Genomic DNA, 21,189 nt, shown 5'->3' with positions numbered 1-21,189 from the left:
GATACTGTGGTTCAGTTCCAGGCCACTGCAATAAAGTGAATGTCGCAATAAAGTGAGCCACACAGATTTTTTGGTTTCCCAGGACATACAGAAGTTATGTTTACATTATACCTTAGTCTATTAAGTGTGCAAATAGCATTATGTCTAAAAAAACACCATACATACCTTAACTTTAAAATATTGCTAAAAAAATGCTAGGTATCATCTGAACCTTTGGTTAGTCGTAGTAGTAACATCAAAGATCACTGATCTCAAATCACCATCATAACCAATATAATGATGATGAAAAAGTTTGAAATATTGTGAGAATCACCAAAAGGTGATACAGAAACACAAAGCAGGTAAACGCTGTTGGAAAAATGGTACCCAAGGACCTGCTCCAGGTAGGATTGCCACAAACCTTCCATTCATAAAAAAAATTCAGTATCTGCTAAGTGCAGTTAAATGAGGGATGCCCGTACAGTGTACATTTTTGTACTGTTTGACTTTCATCGTGGCTGTTTGTCCTGTTTTCTGGCCTCCGGGAAGGGAGAAGGCGCAGCTGCAGACCCTTGGCACCCACGAGGGTCGCGCTCCCGCCCCCGGCGGTGCCCACAGCCCTGGGTGCCCAGAGGACCAGCTGCAAGTTGCTTGGAAGCAGCTCCAGGTTGCAGGTCGAGAATGTGCCCTTCCCCCTCCGGCAAACTTTCTGGCCGTTGCAACGGAAGCAGGAACTCGGGAAGCATAAACCCGGAGCCGGGCGGGAGCTGCGGATCCTCCCGCGCGTCCTGGCCCAGCGCCGCCGCGGCTCCGCCTCTGCGTCCCCCAGCGCGCAGGGCTGTCCCGCACGGAGAAGGGCAGCAGGGGCCCATCCATCCTCCCACCACCAGGTAAAGGCTCTCCATCCTCCCCTCCAGCCCTCCGCGGGCAGCGTCGCCACCTGCGGCGACAGCAGCTCCCCGTCCCTTCCCGGGGCGAGGCTCCCCCGCCGCTCGGGGAGCTCGGAGAACCGGGCTGGGGCGGAGGAGGGCTGACCGGGATGCTGGGGGCCACGCTACCCCGGGGAGGGTCTCCAGGCAGGGAAGCCGCTGCGGCTCCGCGTCGCCATCCGCAGAGGCAGAACAGTGAGCGACGTACATTTCCTCAAAGGAAGGGAAAATTTCCCATTTTCTCTTGTATGATTTGTCTCCTGTATTCATCGAATCTGCTAATTGTCTAATACTATGTATTGTGTGTATACGTTATAAACATCTTGATAAGTTAAGTTAGATTATGCTGTGAGTAAAATAACTTCCAATAATTGACCAAGGTATTACAAGTACGCGCCGGTGACTCCAGTTAGCAAGTGTTAAAGCTCAGGTGTTTTCTCCCCCTCCCGCCTGTATCCTTTTACCTCTCTCTTTCAACAGGAGTCAGCTTGACTTTGGACCTTTAACGCCTAAATAATGATGGATTAGAAGAATTAATTTACCTAATAATTGTTGAGTATCGTTCACGAGATAAGCTCTTATGGACTGCTCGAAGTCCAGGCGCGGTGAAGATGCTGGTACTGAACACACTGCTCCTCTCCCTGCATACCCTCACACAGGTCCGGTTTCTTTGCAGGAGACACTTAGGATCCGTTCAAAGTCAAGTGTTGGCCTGGTTCTTCTCTTTTGTTCCTTTTTTTTTTCTCCAGTAACTAGAAGAGACTTGGGAAATGGGACAGCATAAGAAGTAACTTGTGCCAGGGTTCTTAACCTGGGGAGTCCAGGGGCAGTATTCATAAAGTCCGTGAACTTGGGTGGAAAAGGTTCCCCCACTCATCACTAAATGCAGTGTAGCTTTTCCTTTAAGAGGCTTGCAGGCAGAAGCCTCAGTAGTAGCAGTAGTAGGGAAGCTCTTACTTGCCGCCAGGAGAAATCACAGAGATTTCCATGTCATGTTACTCACTGCATATATCTCAAAATCGTCACATTCAACACTGCTTCAAAATTAACAGCAATGATTAGGTGACTACTTGTTATTTATGACACATTGTTTCTCTTTTAACTAAAAATGGAGCTAACGATCTATCTCGTAGGATTCTTGTAAGGATAAAGTATCACGATAAATGCAAAGTGCTTAGCATAAAGAGTGGCATGTGAGCGACATAAACGTCACTTTATTGTACTGTTGTGAAAGTTGGACGTAACTGTTAGCAAGGAAGGTGTTAGACTTCTGCTCTATTACCATATACTATTTTTTAAAGTGTTTTTATGATTTTTCTTTTACTAACCAAAGTCTACCTGTTTATATTAGGGTACACCCTTATGTTGTAGTGCTCTGTAGGTTCTGACAAGTGTAATGACATGTAGCCACCATTACAGCATCATATAGAATAGTTTCACTGCACTAAAAATCCTCTGTACTCCACCTGTTCATCTCACCTCCTTCCTCCACATAACCACTGATTTTTTTACTGTCAATGTAGTTTTGCCTTTTCCAGAATGTTGTATAGTTGGAATCATACCTTTTACACTGTCTTCTTTCACTTAGTGATATGCAATTCAGGGTCCTCTTTTTTGCTTTTTATATGTAGGCCTATGACCCATTTTGAGTTAATTTTTAAGGTCTGTGTCTAGATTTATTTATTTATTTTAGCCTGTAGATGTCCAATTGTCCAGCACCAGTTTTGAGAAGACTATCCTTTAGCTCCAGGGAATTGTCATTTTCCTTTGTCAAAGATCAGTTGACAACATTTGTGTGGGTCTATTTCTGACCTTCCTATTCTGTCCTATTGATTTATTTGTTCTTTTGCCAGGACCACATTGCCTTGATTACTGTGGTTTTATACTAAGTGTTGAATTCAGGTAGTGTCAGTCTTCCAACTTCGTTATTCATTATTGTGTTGACTCTTCTGGGCCTTTTTGCGATTCCATGTGAACTTTAAAATCAGTTTTTTGAGATCTGCAAAATAACTTGCTGGGATTCTGATTTTAGGACTGTGTTAAATCTGTAGAGCAAATAGGAAAGAACTGGCATGTTAACAATATTAAGCAGTCCTACTGATGAACATGGACTATCTGTCCATTTATTTAGATCTTCTTTGATACCTTTCATCAGAGTCCTAAAGGCATAGTTTTAAAATGCTTTGATGGTTGTGTTTCGGTACAACTATGTTCCTTTGTAATCCTGTATGCTTCATTTTATACACTTGAAAACGTATCAGAAGAGATCCTAAGCATCACAGAGCACCAAAGGGTTCATGACCAATAAATAAATAAACAAATAAATGATAATTCTGCTCTAGGCTGTCATTTAGTGAACAATTTGTATTCTGGAAATATGGGACTGAGTGGGTAAGGATCGCTTCTGGTGTGGTCTTGACAGTTTAACATTTGGATTGTTTGTTTTTTCCCCCTGGAAGAACCAGCTTACCAATTGAATTGGCATCATACATTTTCATGACTTTCGTATTTTTAGGAATTTCAGAAAGAACAGTTGCCCTTACACTTCCCTTCAGCTGAGCTAGAATATTCCCCTTGCTGACGAGCTAATTCTTGGAATTAGATTATTGGAGTTACTTGCCTCTGATATGACACTGGAAAACAGGCAGCAACAAGAAAGGCAGCCTCAGGTTCCTCATCTAGAAAATGAGGAAAATAGTAGCTTTTTTGCAGAGCTGGTATAAGAATTAACTAGGATAATATATGTAAATTTCTTAGTGCATTGCCTACACCCAGTAGGTGATTTAAACATGCTAATTGTTGTTAAAGAGAAAGGAAATATGTCCAAACCAATGATCACTGCTTCATAAGTGACCAGAGATTTTGTGTCCGTTTCTCTCTTGGTTAGGAGACGCAAGAAGAGGAAGGATTCTAGAATTGAAATGCAGGCATACTGTTTCTACCTCTTCTTTCATAGACACAAAATTTAAGCACTGATGGGATAGTATATCTGTGGGTGCTAATTAGCTCTTTGCCAAGTTTTTACTGAAAGGTTGCCTAAATCTATTAAAAGTGACACCAAAAGTAAAAATACGTGTTTGTTTCTATCCTTTAAATTATGAGTCATTTATACTGACTTGAAGGAAATGAATATATCTTCTCTAGGTTTGTTAAAAGAAACAAAACTCATTGATGATTTCCTGTTTTTGTCCTAGAGAGAAATTCCATCATCTGATCAATCTTCCTGAAGCAAACTAAGGCCAGAGGGAGAGTTATCAACCTTTGAAGACGAAGACTAAACTGAAATTTAAAATGTTCTTCAGGGAAGGATGGAGCCTGACTTACACTTTTGTCATAATTTGTTCCCTGAGGCTGTCCACGAGTCAGAACTGCCGCACTGAGAGTCTAGAAGACGTTGTCATTGACATCCAGCCCTCCCTTTCTAAAGGCATCAGAGGCAATGAGCCCATACGTACATTAACTCAAGAAGACTGCATTAATTCTTGCTGCTCAACAAAAAACATATCAGGTAAATAATAGTGCCTTGGCAACTCTTTATTCCCTATGTTTTGTGACAAAAGTAGCTGGTTGATGTGGCTGAAGAATTTGTACATAGTGATTCTCGATGGGATAGAAAGGTGAGTGTCAGAATCACTGAGGAATGTTCCACAGTGTGCCCTCCCCTCCTGTAGGTTGAACCAAAGTTACTGATGAGTGTGTGTGTGTATCACTCAGTCTGGGTAGAAAAAGGATTGTCATGTTCTGTAGGCATCTGAAATACTGAAAACAAAAATCCTATTTAAATGCTTCGCTACTGGGGGTAGGGTATAGCTCAGTGATAGAACACATGCTTAGCACACACAGGTCCTGGGTTCAATCCCCTGTGCCTCCATTAAAAATAAATAAACCGAATTCCCTCCCCCTGAAAAAAGAAAGGACTCTGGAGGAAAAAACAAAAAATAGCCCCCCCCACCGCCAAAATGTAAAAAACAAAACAAAAACAAACAAAAAAGATACCATGTGTTTGCTGTCAAGAGGAAAAAACCCTTCCAGGGTCTTCTCAAATTGAGCAGTGTTCTTTTGGGCACTATGGAAGTAGTTTATGGAAATCGTAGCAATTTCATTGAAATTTCTAGTTTTTCTTTCAATGTTGATATCAACATTTATGTGAAATAGAAACATCACCTGCAGATAGGGCTGAACACCATGCGAGGGTTTCCTGGCAACGTGGGAAACCTTGCATCTGTCTTCAGTTCCACGGCGGCGGGTGTTCAGTAAGCAATGCGGGTTTGTGGCTTTAGTCTACAAGCAAAAGTACCGTTACTGTTACTGCTTTCCTGTAAGCAGAGGTAATTGTGGGTCTCAGGTAATGGACCTCAGACTTTTTCCTCTTTTACCGAGCATCGGTTTTTAACTGTTTAGGGCCCAAAAAGGCACTTTGATAATTTGCCTGTAACCACAGACTCTAGAAAAACACCCATTAATACAAAGCACACAAAAGTTCGCATACAACTTGGGGACCTTATCAACCCTTCCTTTGATCTAAATGTCCCCAAAACTGGTATGGCAGAATTCTCACATTGCTGAGAAAGGAAAGGTAGGGTCACTAGAGTAACTTTCTTGTTCCCCGTACTGGAGGGATGACAAGATAAAACCCCTTTACGGGAGCGAACTCAGTCTTAATTCCCATCAGGGGAGTCAGGGTTGATTCCTAACCATTGCCTGATTGCAGGAAGTGATGCTGTGGGAGGCCGACTATGCCATTGCTTTTCCAGCTTTATTGAGAGATATTTGGCATATAACATTGTGTACGTTTTAGATACACAAGGTGGTTATTTGATACATGTATGTATTGTGAAATGATTGCCGTAGTAAGGTTAGTTAACACGTAGTTACCTTGTGTGTGTGTGTGTGTGTGTGTGTGTGTGTGTGTGTGCCCACATACCTACCAGAAAGACCACACGTTCTTAATAATTAGCCTATATGCCTCTTCACCATCAACCTGACCCAGGGCATACGATCCCTCCAGGGTCACAGAATGTGAGACCACACCAGATTGCAGCCAAAGCCAACTACCTCTAAGCCATGATGAACAGGGAGAATGATTTCTATTGGAAAGAAATATTTCTCTGGAAATATTGAAAGAATACACTTCTATTGAAGAGAAAAAGAAGGCAGAAATCAAAGTTCAGAGAGAAAAGTGAGGAAAGAAGGAAAATAGAAAAGCAAAAATGATAAGAGCTGAAATTCAAAGAAAGAACCAGAAGAAGAATGGCACTGATAAAAGGAAAAAAACAGACTTGGCATTCCTTACACTACTCAGGTCCGTTGTGGAAGGAGGCATGATCTATATGGGGCTAAATTTACTGACGCCTCCCAAGAAAGCCAGACTCATGGCTTCGTAGGTGTCTACAACGCCTTCAGGAGGTAAGAGATACGTGAAACCATTAGGGTTAGATCCACTTCTTAAGGTCCGACTCAGTAATGAGCTGTGTAAAGACTGCTGAGTTAGTATTTCTATGTATGGTTTGATAAATATTTTAGCAAACGGAAGGCTTTGTTCTAGAGAATTAAATGTGTGAGTAAAAACATGTTTTGTCAAAATTACCTTAGTTTAGATGGTTAAGCCCAAAGTCTTTAAAAATTGCTTTCAGTGACTAAACTAAGGAAAAGGAAATGGCCGGCAGGCAGTGAACACAGAATAAATGAAGTTCTTCCTGCTCGCCGAACTCTTTCGAAAACTCTGTTTCAAAATAATGCTTATGAAACCTTTTGTTGCAGGAGACAGAGCGTGTAACCTGATGATCTTTGACACTCGAAAAACAACTGGACAACCCAACTGCTACCTGTTTTTCTGTCCCAGTGAGGAAGCCTGTCCCCTGAAACCAGCAAAGGGACTTAGGAGTTGCAGGATAATTAGAGGTAATCAAAACATCGTTCTTTGTCTTTCGGGATTGGAATTATTTAAGGATGTGGTTCATGTGAACAGTTTTCTATAAGAGTCTAAGAAAAACTACTGGAAAGGGTCACAGGTCTAGAGGCACAGCAGAAAAATCTCATGATTTAAAATTCAATTGATGCAACATCTTTTTTTCTTACCCCAGTGAAAGACTTATGAATGATAGTGTTTTGTTTTGTTTTTTGTTTTTACCTTCATAAGATACAAGGCACAAGACCTTTCATGAAAACATTTTGAAACACCTCTTTAGAACCATGTCAGCATCTCTGGAATAAGAATACAGGTCTCCAGGTTGACCATTTTGAAAGGGTTAAGACCCATGCGAACGCAATATATGAAATCCCAGTATGTTTGTCATTAGGTTTCATTTGTTGTGTCATCATGTTATCTGAAATCAAACTCCCTGGATTTTATTATCCAGCCCTGAAGGGAAGCTCACTTAAGAAGTATTAATTGAGAATCTACCATGTGCCATATTCTGTGCAAGGCATTGGAAATACAGTCTCTACCCTTTGCTCAGAATAGAGAAAATAAATAACTAAAAACAATATAATTATTTGGATATGTCTTGGTGAGATTCGAGCTTGTTAATTCTCAGGATGAAGTGCTTTCAAGTATCAAGTTTGCTTTTATTTAAATTTGAGGAAGTTTTTGTCCTTTTCCCCTTAGGTATTAATGACATTCTCTTTGTCCATTTACTCAATAAGCAACGAATTTTATTTAGCATCTCCTGTGTGCCAAACGTCTTTTACGCCCAGCGTCTTTACGCCCCAAGAATACAAAGATATGACACTAAGCATGAAAAACAAGGTTCTCACTGCTGGAACTAATGTTTTAGGAGATAGAGAGACAATAACTTTAATAAATACATAATCAAGAAAAATAGAGTCAAGTGCTGTGCAGATAATTGAGCTAAGATGACTCGACAGTCGCTGAGTGGACTCTCTCGATCAGGTGATCAGAGGAAGCACCTGTGAAGAAGTAACCCCTAAGCTGAGATCTGAGCAGTAAGGGGCCAGATGTGAGAAGATGGTGGAAAGACCATCCAAGCAGAGGAAACAGCCTATTCCAAGATCCTCAGGCAGAATGGTTTTGGAGTGTTTGTTTAAGCCATGTAAAGAGTGATACGCAAGAAGTAAGGAAAGTGGCAAGATCACATCAAGCTTTGTACGGAGTATGGAGTTTTTATTTTAGGTGTGTGATGAGGAAGCTGTAGGAAGTTTTCCAAGCAGACACATGGTGTTTTAAAGGTGATTTCTTAAAGCTCACCAGGACTGCTTTCTTGGGAACAGACAATGACGCCGCAGCCGGAGGGCAAGTGGGAGGACTGGGTAGGAGGCAGGGATGAGATCCAAGTGAAGGGCGGTGGCCTTAGGGACCAGGCAGGTGGTGGAGAAAAATGGAGGGAAGTAATCCCACCAGCTGTTTTAGAGGTAGCATTGACAGGGCTGGCTGCTGGCATGGGTGCAGGGAACAAGGGAAAAAGAGGAGTGAAACTGAGTCCTCATTCATCCTTGAGCATCTAGATGGATGCTCCTGAGCTGGTGAAGGTTGGAGGAGAAGCAGTATTAGGGTGGGAAGGGAGAGTATAATTGGGGTTCTCTGGGGAATAATGCTGCCCAGGGTGCCCGGACGCTGACTCCGCTTTGCCCCCTGGGTAAGGCTGTGTCTGAGTTTTGTTCATGAACCAGGAAAACCTGATGTACCAAACATTCCCTTAAACAGGAGCACAAAGCACAGATTGTTTGTGTTAGATCTCCTTAAATAGTGATCCAAGCCCAAGTATGAAAAGACTGGCAGATCCGGTACCCAGTTTCCATGTTGCAAGACAGCAAAGTGCTGGAGATGGGTGATGGTGATGGTTGCACAACCATGTGACTCTGCTTAATGCCCTGAACTGTACTCTTAAAATGGGTTAAAGTGGTAAAGTGTATGGAATATACTTTACCACAATTTTTAAAAATAATGTTTAAAAAAAGACAGTGGCACTGAACAAATCAGGCTTCTGAGAACACCCAGGATCTCGTTTGGAAAGTGTCTTATTCTCCTCCTGCCCTGCCTGGGATTCACACTGGCTGGTGCGGCTGCCCTGACTGTGGTCTTTCACGTCTGTGTATCATCTTGGTTAAAAGCATTAGGACCTGCAGTGCCGTGTGGATGTGGCTTCTTGCTGTTCCTTTTTTTTTTTTTTTGTCACCTGTACTATTACAGAGCCTATTTATACACCCGGTGGGGGCGGGGAGGGTGGTATCCAGCAGGAAATGGACATCCCGGTCTGAGTTTCCAAAGAGGTCAGGGCTCATGACACCAATTGAAACGTTTGTTCTCCTTTAAGAGCAGGTGGAAGTTTGACCTTCACATTCTGCCTCTATTATCCCTTCTCACTGCCTCTTCTTTCTCTCCTGTTCTTTCTTCCACTGTCAGTGTGTATGCCCTTTGTCTATCATCTATTTCACAATTAAAGCAGAATATTAATTACAGGTCATTTAATCCAGAAATTCTACATCTATAATATCTATGCTAGAGAAGTTCCTGATGTGAAGCTGCTTATTGTATAATTAGTTTAAAAACTGAGAACTAGAAGCAGCATAAATGTACAACTGCCAGAGAATGGCTGGGTATAAAGTCTGATGAATCTGCGGGAGGGAATACGATGTAGATATTAAAAAATAAGTTTGAGGTGTAGAAATAAACAAAATTTCACCTAAATTCCAGGTGGAAAACACCCAATTGTTTTTCAACTACATAAAAAAGAAAAAATGTAACTTCAGATGTACAGAAATGTTAATAGTTGCTGAGACATAGTGATAGAAATTATAGTTGACTTTATTTTATAATTTTCTTCATACTTCTCTAATATTGCTTTAATAATGCATGTATGAAAGAAGGAATGGGTGGTAAAGATTCTCTCCAATGGGAATGGGAGAAAAGGGAACTTGGCATGCCCATAAACCTTTTAAGGGCAAGTGTGAAGCTAATGAATGAAGTGGAATAAAAGTCGAACAGTTCTTGTGTCAGCCACAAGGGGGCACCATCAGCCCAGAGCAGATTGATATCCACGGGCAAAGTGGAACCTACCCTGGACTTCGTGTTTATACCTACAGATGTTTACAGCTTGTTTGGTAACTTTATTGATGAATCTGCTCATGTTGATAGATTGAGATTACCCCATAAAGTGTCTGCCTCCTGCTTTGAGTGAAATTCTATGGATACCTGTTCAGTGGTTTGTTTCCAGGTGAACTCTATTTCCTATAGCTGATTGATCAATATTCATAGACTGAACGTTGGAGAGATGATAGTGTGCTTGGTTCCTTCTGTAAAACCACTGCGGCTTGGCGTTATTTAATTTTTGTTTGTTTGTTTGTTTTTGCAGCTTGGTGGGCTGTCATTTCCACCAAGGACCAGAATAGAGAGATTCAGAAATAGAATAAATTGAAAGTCTGTTTGTACAGCTGGTTTCCAAGTAATAGTCCTAGTGAAGTCACTTGAAAAATGAAACTCGAAAGAAGGGTTGAGGGTACAGGACTGTTTCCATTTCCTTCTGTGGGTCTTCTGTACGTGACTGAGAGAAAACACTACACCTCAATGACAAAGATCAGCAGGTGAGGTGAATGGAGCAGGTGTGGCGGGTCCCCATGTGGTCCTAGGCTCTTTGCCAGTAGCTGAATCTTATCACGACATGGGACTAGCCCTAGCTTTGCTTTATGTGCGAGCTTGCATTCTTGAGGAAGAAAACAGCTGTTTTGGTCATTCTTGTCAATGACTTTATTTTAAGTTCTGAGTTCTCACACATCACAGAGCATTTACTTAAATCCTCTTTAAAAAACGAACTTTAAAATGAAAGACGTTGAGTCCTGCTCTTTTGAAAAATACCTGACATCACCTAAAAATATGGATGCTGCTTGTCTCATGGTGATGCCACGTCTACGAATGTGATGTCACCTGCAGAAGAAACTCCTTTTTTTCAGCACTGTTGGAGGAATTTCAGGCATCCAAATTCTGTTTTAGAGTGGAGTGTCTCAGAGCATGTGTCCACAAACATTTTCTGTCAAGGGTCAAATAATAAGTATTTTTGGCTTTTCAGGCAAGTCTTTCAGGCTTTGTGGGCCACATGCACTCTGTCTTACCTACACACACACACACACCCACACACCCACACCCCACATCTTCTTTATCCATTTATAGCCCTTATAGTAGAGACAGCCACAGACAATATGTAAACCAATGGGCATGCCCATATGCCAATCAGATTTTATTTATGGACATTGAAATGTGAATTTCATATAATTTTCATGTTACAAAATATTATCCTTTTTGGTTTTTTCCCCAATCATTTAAGAATATAGAAACTACTCTTAGCTTGCAAACCATACAAAGCAGGGTGGCAGGCCAGATTTGGCCCTCAGCCCATAATTTGCTGACCTGTGTCCTAGATGGATTAATAAGTGACAGTTCTAAAGGACCTGTTAGTGGTATGAAGCTTAGGGGGTAGTCAAAGATATTAAAAATCTGAAGTTGCCTCTGGATCTATTCGTTAGCAGAGGGGAGAGTGAGGCGTCGAGGGGTGTTGAAATAGTGTTGCAGCAAAGTGTGTTACCACTCAGTGTTACAGCTCAGTGTTATAGCTCAGTTGTGACAGCAACCTGGATCCGGGCGAGAGACCAAGGAGCACTTGGAAGGTTGGAGAACTCAGGTTTATTACACCAGTGGGCCCAGAGGAGTTAACACGCCAAGCTCCGGACCCCGTCTGTAGGTTTACACAGGCTTTTATAGGCTACCAGTCTAGACTTTGCAACATTTTGTAACACCATATGCAAATAAGGTATAACAAAGGTGACTAATTAAGAACAAGCTAATTAAGAACATAAGGAGTGAGGGAAATGGACAAATCAGGAGTTAGCTCAGGGAGCCAATAGATTCTTAGGGATAAGTTCTGCTTTCCTAGAAGTAAGCCATTAAGTTTAAAAAGCGAGATGATGCTGCTGGGCCAAGGAACCTAATGGTGCTGGCAGGAGGGTAGTGGCCCTGCCTGGGGGTCCTGCCGTCTTTTTCATGGAGCTTCCCACCTCAATAGAAAAGGGAAAAGAGAACAGGGGAGAATGAACCAGGAAATGCTAGGAAATTCCTTTGCTTCCTTGCTTGTGTTTTCTGCAGTTCTATTCTAAGTGAAATGATTAGCCGGGTAGCAGAGTAATAACAGAGCAATTCAAATGACCTTTCCCTGCCCTGGTTTGCTTTAACTAGCCTTTTCGGTTTGAGCTGTGATGAATGGCATGTGTGACAGAGAGCAAAATTGTCAACTTTCTCACGCAGGAGGAGGATCTGAAGCTGGTTCCTCCTCAGCAGGAGTTGGGACGGTGTGATTTTCTGCCCTTTATGTCAGCCACGTGGCCGTTGTGATTTCAAATATTGGTCCCATGGTCCTCAGAACCTAAGATATTGGCTCTAAAATCATAATCTTTAGGGGAGGATATAGTTCAGTGGTAGAGTGTGTGCTTAGCATGCACAAGGTCCTGGGTTCAATCCTCAGTACCTCCATTAAAATAAATAAGTAAATAAATAAACCTTATTTTCTCCCCCCTCAAATAAACAAAAAACCAAAAAATAAAATATATATATTTTTAAAACCTGAAATATTATGCTGTACACCAGAAATTGACACATTATAACTGAGTATACTTAAATTGAAAATAAATAGATAAATAAATAAAGGGTCAAAAGGAAATCTCTCTGATTGCCTCTCTCCCCTGAGTGCAGTAGTGAAACCGGTTTCTTCACTGAAAAATGTCATCAGCTTTTTGCTGCTGTCTTGGCCTCCGTGCCCTGAGAGGGGGAGACCAGGCCTTGCAGCCCCCTCCTCCTCCTCCTTGTGGAAGGCCAATCACTGGGACTCAGCTTCCTCTCTTCCTTGTCCTGGGGCCTCCCCACCCCCACCCCACCCCTCCCCGCCCCTACTGGGCTATCTCCCCTGGAGATTACTTGCTTCCCTGGCTGTCACCGCAGTCCCAGCCGGCACAGCCCTCAGGAGCCCGAGCCTCACACCGACGTTCTCTCTGCCGCCCTCTTCCGGGCACGTCCCCGGGGCCCGCTTCCTTCCCTGGCCTTGGCCCCTTAAGCATCCGCAGCTTCCTAAACCTCTTGCTGGCCGTGCTGAGCTGCTCTTAGCGTCTCTGCTCCCCCCTCCCACCTCTTCCTCAATTTGCCGGCTCCTCCTCCACACATTTGTCTTCTCCCCTGTCCCATCACTCCAGAAATAAACCACAGCGTCTCGGGGAGAGACAGAGTCATCAGGTTCTGACTTAGCCACGTGTAGTTTTCCATTTTGCCCAAGGAAATGCCAAGTAGCAACAGTTGGAACAAGCTGATACATTGGTCTTTTTTTAACCTACCTTGGCGAGGACGTATGGAAGTCTTCCTTTTCTTTTCTTTCCATTTTCAGATTTTCCATCTTTGGCCAGAACTGATTTGCCAAGCCCACGGGTAACCCAAGAAGATTCTCTCTTCCATGGAGGGTCTCTGCACACCATCACTCCCACGCCCCCTCCGCTGGCAGGTTATTCAAAGCCCACTATCATATGGAGAGATTCATTTTCTCAGAAGTTTGGCTCCTCGGGTCACGTGGAGAAACTACTCAAGATTGATCAAGCGAGTCCACAGATGCCTGTTTATAAAGAAAAAGGCCATTCTCAGAATTCACTGTCTTCTTCAGAACAAAAATTAGCTCCCCTTCTGCCTGGCAATGTGACAGCCTTCCCCACCACAGTGGCGGTCGCTTCTCTGCACACCATCCCGGCCGCCCGGAAGCCCACGTTTCTGCCCGCCCCCAGTGCTGGAGTGATGCCTTCGGGGCCTGGGGTGGCCACCTCCGCTCCACCTGCAGCCAAGGTCACCTCCCCACCTCCCACAGCTCCCGTTTCTGCAGTTTTGACCCGTGCTGTGGTTCCACCCCAAGCTAATGGGGCTGCCGCAGCAGCTCCGACTTCCCTCTTTGGGGCATCGACAGACTGGAAAGGCCCAGCAGAAACGGTGCCCTTTAGAGACATTTCCAACCTGACCTTGAACACAGAGGGTGCCCGTGAACCTTCTCCCTTTCCTTTGTCAGATGCAGATTCTTCCGCAGCAAATACAACAGCTTCCCAGGAAGACGGGAAGACCGGTCCAGGCGGCTCCCCCCAGAGCAGTGTTCCAGAAGGTCATCACGGCCTTCCGTTTGAAAAGTGGCTTCTCATTGGGACCCTGCTCTTTGGGATTCTGTTCCTCGCGATAGGCCTTGTCCTCTTGGGCAGAATGCTCTCGGAATCCCTCCACAGGAAACGTTACTCCAGGCTTGATTATTTGATCAATGGAATCTATGTTGACATCTAAGGAGGAAATCGGAGATCTCTTAACTCATGTGGCTGCTAGTAGCCCAAATGCAGCGAGTTTCTGCTCACTTGCTCATCTTGGATTTTTTTTAAAGTATTTTGAAGGTAGGCAGACGCCTCCTACCACTTTCTTTTTGCTTTTTCTTTGGTGGGGGGCAATTAGGTGATTTGAGCAATCTGTCTCTAAAATACTAGCTGAAAACAAAGCTCTACCTAAAGTAATAAAGAATAATTGCCACATAAATTGGAAAATGACTGGCTTTTTACAAGGCAAAATGGTTAGGACTCCTAGGCTCCAATGCATTAATATTTCTGGTGCCAGATAAAGTCGACTGTTTATGATATTAATTCTAATGGATTTACTTTCCTTTTTATTTGAATTCCAGTAAAACTTATTCCAGATGTATTTCCTTCCAATTAAATATTTGAATAAATCTCTTGTTACTTAGTAATGTTCTTGTAAGTGACGTGTCCAGCTGGATAACTTTAAATTTATTACCATCAGCAAAATGATTAAATGATGAAAGTATGTGTTCTAAGCTAAAATGACAAATTCCTCCCTTTTCCCATCAGTGAGCAAAGACGTTCCTTTGGGAGAATTCTAGCCGAATGTTAATCTGCATGGAGACAGTGATAAATGAATTCTAATAAATGGCCAAATCTACTTTGGGTCTGTCCTAGTTAACTATTTTTTTTCAAAAAAAAAGGTGTTTTTTTTTTTTTAAAGTTAAGTAAGTTTAAAATGTAACTGTTATTTATAAATCATCATCTAGTCTTGACCAATAGTCAATTTTGGCTTTATTTGGAATAACGTTGGAAATAATAGACAGCACTTAAAAATTACAGGCAGACCTCATTTCATTGGGCTTCATTTTATCACATTTTGTAGATACTGTATCCTTTACAAATTGAAGGTTTATGGCAACCTTCCTCAAGCAAGTCTGTCAGCACCATTTTTCCAACAGCATTTGCTCACTTTGTGTCTCTGTGTCACACTTTGGTAATTGTCACAATATTTCACATTTTTTCGTTTTTGTTCTGGGGAATCTGTCGTAAGTGATCTTTGGTGATACTACGACAATTTGCTGAAGGCTCGGATGGTTAGCATTTTTTAGCAATATTTTCAAATTAAGCTATACATTTTTTTAGACATAATGCTGTTGCACACTTAATAGACTATAGTATAGCGGGAGGGTGTAGCTCAAGTGGTAGAGCGCATGCTTAGCGTGCATGAGGTCCTAGGTTCAATCCCCAGTACTTCCACTAAGAATAAATGAATAAGTAAACCTAATTACCTACCCCAACCGAAAAAAGAAAAGAAGAAGTAAAGAAAAAAAAGGCTATAGTTTAGTGTAAACGTAACTTTTATAGGCACTGGGAAACCAGAAAATTCGTGTGAAGTGTGTCACTGCGATACTCACTTTATCGCAGTTGGTCAGTAAGCGAACTTGCAGTGACTCCGAGATAAGCCTGTATTATTAAATGATTAGTATGCTGTAATTTATTAACTAATCCCACAGGTAGGATTAGTTATGACAATGTCTGACCAACGCTTTTAATAATGAGAGTTTGCCAGACAAGTTACAGTGGGGTAACCAGGAATCCAGGGGGCCACCTAGATCACTTCGACACCTCACCTCTCTGGATTTCAGTTTGCTTATTTGCAAATCAAGAGGTTTGGTCCCTTCCTGGAGTCACCAGGGTTTTAAAAGACAGAAATGGAATTCAGGTAAGAATTCATATAGTGAGCGCTAGAGGGCAGTATCTGGTTAATAAGTAGAGCAAGGAAGGCAAACGTGGACAATGACAGAAACAGGCTTTTCCCCTCTTTCCTCCTTCCCTCCTCCTTCCCGTCCCCTCCCCTAAAAGCCCCCCCTCCCCCGGTTTACACTAAGCTCATAAAGCTCATTAAGAGGAAAGCTGGTCTATTGAAAATACTACTTTTCATAGATTTTCCAACTTAACAGCTTGACACAAATCTCCAAGGGGTTTACATAAGCTTTAAGTAGGTTGAATAAATAAAACCTTGACTCGATTTAATTTAACAAGTATTTATTGAATATCCACATGTAGGCCAGAATCAGATTAGTAACTAAGTGCCTTGGAATTTTAAAATTTCTCCTCTCTTTGTTAACGGAATTGGATAGTGGAAATAAAGCTTTCTGTGGATGTTTATAAAGGTGTTCTCCTAGACCTCCTCCTCCGTCCACCTTGCCGCCTGCAGTCTTTCCTGTGATGGAGAACCTTGACTGGGAGCCCAGACAAGAGATGCTGTGGGCCCAAACTCTGTCCTATGGGGATGTAGAGAAAACCGCTGTAGATTGTGGGGGTGTGGATTGTCGGGGAAGCTCTGATTTGAGATGTCCTTCCCAGGGGAAACAGCTCTCTGCTTACGACCCCATCCCCGTGGGTGAGATGCTGCCTGGGGCAGTGAAAGGGGGAAGAAGACTGCATCTGCTTCTTTTTAAATACCTTTACCAGTGACTGGCCTGGCCAACTTTCTAGACAAGGTGAACTGAATTATGAACCCACTCCTTTGGTTTATGGGAGGAAAGGTGACAGCCTAGAACAAGGGAGAAGACAAGGAAGCTCCCCCAGCTAGAAAATATTCTCTCTCCCTTTTTCAACAACAAGTTTACTCTCCTGGGTTAAAAAGCTACTCTTAAAGCTAATGACCCCTGAAGGACGATGTCTTAGGCTCACTCTGGATGAAAACTGCATTCTTGTTTCTCAATTACCCCAGGCCTGAGCAAGTCATCCTTGAAACTCTGGCTCCCAGACTGTGGTGTGCACTGCGGATTCTCCACACAACCGCCAGCCCAGCTCCACTGGTGCCTCATTTGTTACAGGTTGGAAGTGCCAGATTCTTTCCCAGCCCCTCTTGTAGGTAGGATTGGCCCTGTGACCCAGTTCTGCTGAAAGGAAACCTACTGGGGGCTTCTGGATAAGATTCTCCTCCTTGAAAAGTGAGGGCTACACAAGAATTGAAAGCCCTTATCTTCTGCTTGGAATTCTGGTCATGTGAGGACTTGATACTTGGAGCTACTGCAGCCTTATGCCACCATGAGGGGAGAAATCACTGACAAGCCGAAGATGGTAGAGTGGGATATGGGAAGAGTCTGGTCCTTGATAAGTTGTTTAAGCAACAGCACCAACCCTCAAACTGCCCACTTCCAATCTTGTTCCATGACAATAAATCTCTAATATTTGTATCACTTTCGGTACTTACTAATAATGACAGCAAACACTCACAAGGTAATTACACTGTTACATATACTAACTCATTTCATTCCTGCAACAACCTGATGAAGAATTTTTACGCTTATTTTTCAGATGAGAAAACTGAGGCCCAGGAAGGCTTAACTGGCTTGCCTGAGGTCACTTGCCCAGGGGATCTGGCTCCAGAGTTCCCACTCTTACTCTCTTATAACTGGAATGATACACAGTGTAACTGGAAAAAAAGAGGTTTGCAGTAGATCAGATATATTCTAGATGACATCTCTCAAATGGTATTGAACCAAATGATACCATGAGCCCAAAGCATGGAAATTAAGAGATCAGTGGTCTCATTCCAGGGGCAGGCTTCTCAGCCACTGTCATCCTGTCTTCTTGTTCGGTCACTGGCCACCTGTGTCAAAGTTCATGGTCATTCTTCAGTGGGGAGCACACTGGAGTAGAGAGCCCGTCCTGGTCCGTGTTCTCGTACCGCGGTTAACAGTGCCAGCAGCCACCCAGTCTCCCATGTACTGAGCAGTGTCAAAGTCATCCTCTGTATCTCCCTCTCCATCAGCCTCTGCAGCCAGTGTTTACCAACTATCGTCTATTCTCTTCCAGAGATGCTTCTCAAAGTCATCCCTTCCCACTGCCACCTCCTGTTTGGTCTCCCTAACCTGTTTCTCCTGACTCTACTGCCAAGGCGCACACTCCCTCCATATGCCCTCCAATGACCTTAAGAGCACAGCACAGACAACACATCGTGCAATCCGCCTCCGTGCCCTGCTGTCATCTGCAGGGATGCTTAGCCACTGCGTGGAGCATAACAAGGCCCCCCCCTGTTCTAGCCCCCAACCTAACTGTCCTCCCAGCTCCCTTCCCTCCCACAAAACCTGGGCTGCAGCTACACACCCCTTTGCACTGTTTCTCCAAAACGCCAGGCACTTTCATGAGTCATCCTGGTCCCTCAGCTTGTAAATGCCCTTCCCCTCCTTCACCTGGCAAATTTCCATTCATCTTTCAAGACTCAGCTCAAACATCACCTCCACTGCAGCCCTCCCAGAGACTCCCAGGAGAGGGGTTCTTCCTCCTGGATTTCTGACATGGCTCTTGATTTGTACCATTAGCAAGACATCCCCATCATCTCTTTGCCTGGATCAGTTTGTATATGACACCGCTGCCTTAGAGAGCAACTCACCTCTGATGCTCCTGGACTCAGTATGTCTGCCCACAACACACTACACACTCGGTAAATGATCACGAGTGAATTTTAAAATCTGTTCATTGACGTTCATGCTTTTCAGCAGTGGGCAGTCATGTGACTGGCCGGACATGTAAAAGCTTCTATATCCTGAAGAGAAAATCCAGTCAAGACGCCGCTTATGTGCATTTTTTAGGAGACTGGAATACAGTCCAGGTGCACAGCGATGAAGTGTATACTCTTATTTTAATGAAGACCATGTGCTGAGGAATCAGTGGACGAGCATTTTGATTTTGTTTATTTCTCTTCTGAGAGTTGAGACAGTACACTTTATTACAGAGAGGGTGAGCTGGCGGAACGTGTTTTTGTTGGCGCTCTTATATTTTTGGTTAATTTTTAGGGCCGTTGTTAGAGCACTTTTAAGGCCAAATTTATAAGGCCCAGAATCTAAGTTATCAGTCCCAAAATTATGATGTTGATTAGCAGAAGAGTCAAAACTGAAACCGAGGGCTCTAGCCTCCTGATTAAATACTCCTTCCACCACACTGTCCTACTGTGAGCAAGGCTGTGTCTCTATGGAAATAATGCACCTAGTAACGCCCACAGTCAGACGTTGTTTAATTTTGAGTTTCAATCTCATTGTATATTATGTCATTTATAACGTCTTTAGTAAACGTTTGTTTTTCAGCTGTTCGAAGTGAGAAACATCCATTTACGTTTAAATAATAGAAAAGGAAGATGCATAGGTTAAGTACCTGAGTTCTATTTCAATGATTATATGCAAATACTGTCTTCGTCAAGGGCCAGCAGCATGACTATGTAACGTTATATTTGTATTCATCTTTTCACGGGAATACTTTGTCTCCCCAGCAATACTGAAAGTGCCTGGAAGGTGAGCGTTGCATCTTACACCTTTTTTTGTCCGCTGGTGCTATTTGTTGTTTGCTACCTGTGGCTAGGACTCCTGCCTATTTTTCTCTCGTCTAGTCCTAATTACAGTGCAGTCAAGGATAAGAAAGCACAGCTCAGGGAACAGAAGGTCTTTCTTGCCCTGCCTCGTCCTCGTCCCCTCCATCCTTGCTTTTTCTGCTGAAACAGCTCCTGCTGGCCCGTGCACTGAGCAGGTTATCGGTCAACGTCTGTTCGTTTTAACATCTCCTAGACTTCCGGACTCTAAGGTTGCTGGCCTTTCTTTCCCGGGATGAAACAACGGGAAAGTGCAGCTGGGCAGGAATGACGAAGGCGAGGAGCAGTGGGCTTTTGCATGGGTACAGCCCAGGCCAGCCCTCGCCCCTCCCATTCTTCCTCTCCCATCTCCCCCGACACCACCCTCAGCCCCTCGAGGCCCTGAGACCTGTGTCCCCCCTCCTGCCTCCCCTCTGCCTTCGGAGTCTTGGCTCCGGTGGGAAATGGGAGGACACACAGACTCGCCAGCCTCTGATGGGCTGCCTGTCCTCACAGTCGCTGAAAGCCAGCTCACTCCCACCGTCAGAGGGAAAAGGAAACCTTACCAGCTGTCACAGCACATAGCTGGTCACACACATTTGTGGGCCTTTAATGCATATTTATACACAGTACCCTTTAAAAACGGTACTTTTTTTAAAGTACGGAGAAATCTGAAAGGAGAATGTAGAAGAAATAGAATTTGGAGCTGGCATCTAAGGTTAAGTGAGTAAAGGCGCAGAGGTGAATGAGAGGATTCCAGGGAGCGGGCAGATGAACCACTAGCCAGCGAACGATGTTGTTTAATATTTAATGAAACTAAACACGGTGCCAAGTGTATCAGCCTCAGCCCCTGTTCCCTGACAAATCACTAGGGTGTTCCTCGCTGGGCGGAACAGCTATGGTGGCACACAGGCAAGACGCTGCTGCCACACAGCGTCCTTTGTGAATGCCCCAGGGTGGCGAGGGACAAGGGCAGCTGCATTTCTGCAGCCAGCAAGGAGCTGCAGAGAATGACCTTGTCCCACCCGCCCCTGCCTTCCAGGCAAGCCTTCTCTGTCGGGTTCTGTGCACCCTGGCTTTCAGTCAACATCATCAGCTATCTTAAGACTTGGGGGACAGGTGGAGGGAACAAAAAGCTTCTTCTCTTAAAATAATAAAAAATAAAAAATAAAGCCCTCGCATTAGGAGGACGTTGTCCTCAGGCAGGTTACGCCGGCCCTCCCCTCCCGCCACCCAGGCGCAGTAATGCCACGTGCCCTTGGCTGGATTTCTGACCTCCCCCTCTCCCCAGCGAGAGGAAAAGGGCACAGCTTTGAGAAAAACAAGTATCGAGGGCTGATGTGTGTGCTGAACTTTCAAATGCTAAATGATGGTGAAAAATATTTTGGAAAAGAAACTATCTTCCAAATTGTGCTACATAGTAAAGTTAATGGAGCCCATATGGCCGTCTACTAAAACTTAGAAAAGCAAACTGAAAACAATACTTCAGCGCCTGCCAGGCTGAAATGCGATCTACTTCTTAATATTCACTCGGCCCAGAGTAAAATGCTTTAAAATGGTAATGATTCCAAAGTGCAGGATAAACAACAGACCTCAAACACACGGGGTGGGGGTGGTTTA

General features: G+C 43.6%; 1 protein-coding gene across 1 annotated transcript; it reads left to right on the top strand.

The window, feature by feature from the left end:
- The first annotated feature begins 708 nt into the window (after positions 1–708).
- On the top strand, positions 709–14,874 carry MANSC1 (MANSC domain containing 1). Its single transcript, XM_010986228.3, has 4 exons — positions 709–869; positions 4,103–4,416; positions 6,669–6,809; positions 13,286–14,874. Exons 2-4 carry the CDS (start codon positions 4,200–4,202, stop codon positions 14,209–14,211), a joined length of 1,284 nt encoding a protein of 427 aa, XP_010984530.1. The 5' UTR covers positions 709–869; positions 4,103–4,199; the 3' UTR covers positions 14,212–14,874.
- Positions 14,875–21,189: the final 6,315 nt, after the last annotated feature.

Source organism: Camelus dromedarius, chromosome 25, assembly GCF_036321535.1.
Source record: "Camelus dromedarius isolate mCamDro1 chromosome 25, mCamDro1.pat, whole genome shotgun sequence".
In the NCBI taxonomy this organism is placed as follows: Eukaryota; Metazoa; Chordata; class Mammalia; order Artiodactyla; family Camelidae; genus Camelus; species Camelus dromedarius.
The sequence above is the reverse complement of the archived record's forward strand: the minus strand, read 5'-3'. Positions and strand labels throughout refer to the sequence as shown.

What these genes read in the sequence shown, in the direction of transcription:
- MANSC1 (XM_010986228.3), top strand. Translation starts at nt 4,200, where the DNA reads ATGTTCTTCAGGGAAGGATGGAGCCTGACTTACACTTTTGTCATAATT. An exon ending in CTCAACAAAAAACATATCAG is followed by an intron (nt 4,417 to 6,668) that starts GTAAATAATAGT and finishes CTTTTGTTGCAG; the next exon opens with GAGACAGAGCGTGTAACCTG. An exon ending in GAGTTGCAGGATAATTAGAG is followed by an intron (nt 6,810 to 13,285) that starts GTAATCAAAACA and finishes TTCCATTTTCAG; the next exon opens with ATTTTCCATCTTTGGCCAGA.